Source organism: Mesitornis unicolor, unplaced genomic scaffold (assembly GCF_000695765.1).
Source record: "Mesitornis unicolor isolate BGI_N332 unplaced genomic scaffold, ASM69576v1 scaffold42951, whole genome shotgun sequence".
Taxonomy (NCBI): domain Eukaryota; kingdom Metazoa; phylum Chordata; class Aves; order Mesitornithiformes; family Mesitornithidae; genus Mesitornis; species Mesitornis unicolor.
In genome coordinates, this window is record NW_010162653.1 from 1 (window position 1) to 5,278 (window position 5,278).

Genomic DNA, 5,278 nt, shown 5'->3' on the forward strand with positions numbered 1-5,278 from the left:
GACCCCAAAATAACCCCAATGCTCCTCAAAACAATCACGGCCTTCATAAAGACCTGGTGTTCCCCAAACCAGCCCCAGTACACCCCAAACCAGCCCCGCTGCACCCCGAAAGCCACTCAGCTGTCTCCCTCCCCTGCGTTGCCCTGCTTTTCTTGGGATCGCATCTTCCAGCTGATTTTTCCTCCCCAGACTCTTCAGTGTACATTTAGGGGTGTCCCTGAACTCACCCGTTTCCTGTCTGGGGCACAGTGAGGCTTTTAGGGTACCCAGTCTCCCTCAGTGTGCCTTTGTGGGCACCCTGGACCCCTCAGTGTGCTTTTTGGGGTGCCCAAGCCACTCCACGCACCCCAGACTCCCCTCTTCGACCTCTCACAGTGCTCTAGGCTCAGCTCCATTCACCTGTCCCCTCACAGAGCACCCCGAGCTGGTGCAGGGGACATCGGGACACATCCCTTGAGCCTGGGGATGCAGCTGAAAGCCCCACAAGGTGAATTCACTTCGCTTCAACCCAGGAGAGGAACAAGACTTTATTTTACAAAGGGAGTAAACCCCAAATCGAAACAATCCCAACGGTGCGGTGAGACATCATGAACCCATCGAGGAACAGCACCCGTCACAGTTCCAGGTCTGCAGGTGCTTCAGTGGCAGATTTCCCCCAAAAAAATTTCATTTTCTTTCCTATTAATCCCCTCAGATGTAAAAATAAAAAGACCAAACGCCAATCCGCGGCATGTCTGGCACCTACCAGTCCTCACCCGGTTACAAACGGGGATCCCAAGCGCTGCCCAGCGCCGGGGGCAAAGGCTCCTCATCACCCGGGAGCTCAGTCGGATTTCTCCTTCTCCTTCATGTGCAGGAAGACGATGCTGAACATGAAGAGCCCGACCATCATGGAGAAGGCGCCGGCGTAGTAGGGGTACGCCGAGGGGATGAACCGTTCGTACTGTGTGTGCTGGAGGGGACGCACGGACACCTGCGAGGGGAGAGAGCAGCCCCCCATCAGCCTGGCAGCCCAGCCACCCTTCCCTCTCGGGTGATTCAGAAGTTGGAACAGGCAACCCAAGGAGGTGGTGGAGTCACCATCCCTGGATATATTTAAAAAGCGGGCAGATGAGTTACTTAGGGGTATGGTTTAGTGGGCAGACAGGAGCGGTTGGACGTGACGATCTCAGAGGTCTTTTCCAACCGAGCGATTCTGTGATTCTGTGAATTAATTCCCAGTAATTACCTGGGTGGAGGAGTAGAGGTGGGTATAACCCAGCCGGTTATAATCCACTTTAAACTGGAACACCCCGTAGACATCCGGCAGCTTGAACTGCACGCTGTATTTGCCACCTGAGGAAGAAAAACGACAGTGGTGATGTTGAGGTGACACCGCGGGAGCCGAAGGGTGAAAGCCCCAAAACCATCGTGGGGCAGGTGAGGGGAACCCACCATTCCTCTTCAGGAAGGTCCGCACAAAGGGATCGATGCGGACGAACTCCAGCTGAATATCGTCTCCATCAAAGGGGACCCATTTGCCGTCAGACAGCTTTTCGATTACAACGCTGTACTCCTGGAGTGAACCCCCACCACGGGAAGTTAACGAGCGATGCCTGAAAGCAAACCTCCACCCCAAAATTCTCCCTGGTTTCTCTCGCAGCTCTGAGCCTTACCACGAGGTCGGTGACGGTGTAGGCGTTGGGAGGTGCGAGCTCTCCCACGCGGTGGTGGGACACGGCTCCGACGCGCAGCACTCCCTCCTCCTTGAACACCCAGCGGGACAGGGCGACAGCCAGCTCGTAATTCCCCGTCTGCGAGTACCTACGGACGAAGGAAAGCTCAGAAAGCATGGCACACCAAAAAATCCACCAAAACCCAAATCATTCATGTGAAAGCAACAAGAAACTAGCCAGGATTAGAGAAGGGAATTCATTCCCAAAGCTCTTTGTTCCACAAGGAACACATCACCCCTGATTTAATTCAAGCTTTCTGCTGTTGCCCATAACATGGCTATTTTTTTTTGCCCATTTCCCAGGATTTTCTTCACCATATATTCCTCAGGCAGTGACATTGGGATGGCACCGTACCTCTTGGAGCCAGGAGTAGCTTTCTGCACAGCAGAATTGAAGAAAGCATCGCTAAAGAAATCCAAGGAGCCGCTGAAAACAACACGGGCGTTGTTCCGGGCTTGGAGTCCCGCGATCAGAAGGGTGTTCTTCCCCACCGCGTGCGGGTACTGAAAAGGAGTGCGTTTAGAAGAGCTTTTAGCTAATTTAGGGATGATTAAAGCAGAATTAATCTCTTAGGAAACCAAGAAGCTCAGAATAACTGGCAATTCCCAGATTCTGCTTTGATCAGGGCTGGCTCTTCTTGCAGAGCGTCCCTCCCTCTCCACGTTTCCCCACCAACAAAAAGCCAAGAGGAAGATTCCCAGGGCGGTGTCAGAAAGCAGATAAAATCCATTTTAAAAAAATCCATCAGGAGATTCACCACTCCAGCTTTTTCCCCCAGTCTGCCAATATTTGAGGGACTTAACCATAAAAGTTCAGCCCAGAAGAGGAGAAAAGGTAACGCAGTGTACCTGAGTGATAGGTTTATCTGGGAAGAAGGAGTAGGAGGTGGAAGAGCCGGTCAGGATATCCAGCACCAGGGGGTTGTCAGGGTCAGCCACCATCCTTGCAGGGAGAGGCACAGTGAGCAGCGCAAGGACCCCCGGAGCCCACCACCCCCACAGGGACGCGCAGCCACCGACACAACCACACGAATCTCCCCACCCTTTGGATGTGGCAAAACAACTGCGCACACCAAGACATTAAATATTTCCTCAAGATACATGATCAAGCTTCGCTAATTTAGACTTAAAAACATTGCTAAGTCAGCTACTAAGCCGCTCTGGAGATTTTCTTTTTATTGTTGGATGAAATTAGGAGAGATCGCTCATGTTCAGAGTCACAACACCGCTATTTTTGGTGGTGTTTGCCCCCTATGACCTCCCTGCAGGTCCCTTACCCGACTCCTCGGAACAGGATGGGGTTCAGCGCTGCTTTCCCCACGATGGTGGGGGCCTTCAGGAGATTTTCAGTGTCCGCGACTATGAGTGTGTGCTGGGAGAGAGGAGAGCAGTGTGAGGGCGCTGTGAGGAGGGCGGTGTTTGCTCGGGTCTAACGGCGAGCAGCAGCTTTCTCTTGTTATTTGCAAGTTAGTTTGGTTTTACAGATAATGAAAACCAAGCAGCTGTTGGATGAACGTTGCAATTCAATGCAAAACCAAAACGCAGCATTTTTTGTTTAATTATGATCAAATTAAATTAATAGTGATACATAAAGAAATGTAAACCACCCTTTGATAAAGACAAAAATGCTTACAGGGCTTCACTTCCCCATCTTTAGCAACTTTCATCCTTAAACGAGGACAACATCCATGAACTGCTTCAACAGTTTAATTTAAATAAGAATTAGCAGAATATGTTTATTTTAGATCTTAATATAGGTTTTAATTTTAAGGTACTTGATGACACCAGGGGAGGGCAGAAATCATATAAACACGTACACTTCTATACTGGTCTCTGGGACTGAAAAATCCCCCTTCCCACATGCGAAGCGTTGCTCCCAGCATCAGGTGAGCTTCACCCCTGGTGAAAGTCTCCCCGCACACTTCAGAGCGGCTCAAAACCCCCATTTGTTGTGGTGTGATGGCATGAGCCACGGGGACCATCTGAAACCACTCAGGGCAGTGGAAAGATCAAAGCTGGGAAATTCGGAAAGACGGGTTTGAGGGCAGAGACCCCCGATGAGCACGGTTCTGCAGCGTTACGCCACGCTGCCAAGCAGAATTATTTATTACTTTCTTGGGAGGAAGCTGAGAAAGCCGAGAACGGAGGGAAGAAAAAAGGGAAAACAAGTAAAGAAGATTTATCCCCAAACCTTTGCTCCTAAACTCTCAATAACAAACCTCAAACTGTGGTGAAAAATCCATTTACCTGGCCAGGGTCAGAGATATCGTAGTTGTGATGGTCGATGACAGCCGTCCTTTCCTCATCAAACTCGATCCCGCACTCACTGCCCAGCTCTCGCAGTGGGTCGCCTGCAAGGACAGAATGGATCCTCCATTACACAGCGCGTCTGCGACGTGACACCAGTCTCAGTGCTCAAAATTAAAAGTAAATTCAGCTTAAAGTCACACGTTTGGCGTTCTTCCGAGGAGCAACACAACCTCCCCCAGCTAAATTTCATTTCCAAGTGTCAGTAAAAGCTATTTATCACCCTTTTCCTTATAGTACAAACCTTTAGGTTCACAACAAGAAACCTGTGTTTTCTCTCCTCCATCCCCACCCCCTCGTCCCAGGAACTCAGAGAATTTATTTGCTCACTGCAGAGTGTAAGCAGTGCAGGTATCTGTTACAAGAAGTGGCTGAAATGCACCGATTTGCTCTGACGAGTGCTTGTCCTTACCAATGTCCGAGCTGGCGGCGACAAGGACGCTGCCACCGCCATCGATGAAAGCGGTGATGGTCTCAACGTTGATGTTTCCACCAAAATCTGAAGATGCACACCAGAAATTCACAATTAGTTCACATAAAGAATACCATGGCAGATTAAACCATGGCAAAGCACCAAATCATTTTTATCGTGGCTGAAAGAACCACCATTAAAGGTCTGGCAGCATCCACAGTTTGCTACTGGGTGCAAGACACAGAAGATAACAAATAAAGTGCAAGATTTAAATAAAATTCACAAAACAGTTGTAAATCGCCTTCCAAAAATGCTACCAAGCTCCAAGGGCATCTGAGTTTTCCTCTCCTGTATTCACCTTCTATGGATGGTGAGAAGATGATCAAGTTGTCATACAGAAATTCTCCGTATTTGATCAGGGACAGGCCAGCGTCATCCGCTGTTCGGAAAGTGAGATCGAAGCCCCTGTCTGCAGCCACAAAAAAAAAAATTAAAGGTTTTGCATTTCATAAAAGCCACAGATGTAGCAGCAAAGCAGCATCAAGTTCCTGATTTTTATTTCCCCAATAGGCAGCGCTGTTTTGGAAAAAGTGGCTACGGAACTTTCTGGGAATGCCACCGGGGTGTCCCCCACAAAACCCAGGGGGCTTAATCCCCTGAAAAGCCCCTTTGCAGCCAGGATGCTCCGTGGACACACATCAAGAGGGATCAACACTGCAGGGGACACAACCCCCATCTCTTTCCTCAGCCCGGCCAGAGGACCTTGATGTCCTCCCTCAGCCCGGCCAAGGGACCCTGATGACTCCCCTCGCCCTCAGGGAACCCCCATACCCTCACACATACTG

The 5,278-nt window shown here is 50.0% G+C and overlaps 1 protein-coding gene across 1 annotated transcript in view; it reads right to left on the reverse strand.

The window, feature by feature from the left end:
• Positions 1-823: 823 nt before the first annotated feature.
• The window catches only part of DDOST (dolichyl-diphosphooligosaccharide--protein glycosyltransferase subunit (non-catalytic)), a 5,013-nt gene continuing 558 nt past the window's right edge, over positions 824-5,278 (reverse strand). The window contains exons 2-11 of the mRNA XM_010193684.1: positions 4,792-4,902; positions 4,434-4,520; positions 3,962-4,065; positions 2,992-3,086; positions 2,564-2,657; positions 2,070-2,218; positions 1,656-1,803; positions 1,435-1,555; positions 1,229-1,335; positions 824-973 (exon numbers count right to left, since the gene is read on the reverse strand). Of these exons, the coding sequence (XP_010191986.1) occupies positions 824-973; positions 1,229-1,335; positions 1,435-1,555; positions 1,656-1,803; positions 2,070-2,218; positions 2,564-2,657; positions 2,992-3,086; positions 3,962-4,065; positions 4,434-4,520; positions 4,792-4,902 (1,166 nt within the window). The remainder of the gene's footprint in view (positions 974-1,228; positions 1,336-1,434; positions 1,556-1,655; positions 1,804-2,069; positions 2,219-2,563; positions 2,658-2,991; positions 3,087-3,961; positions 4,066-4,433; positions 4,521-4,791; positions 4,903-5,278) is intronic.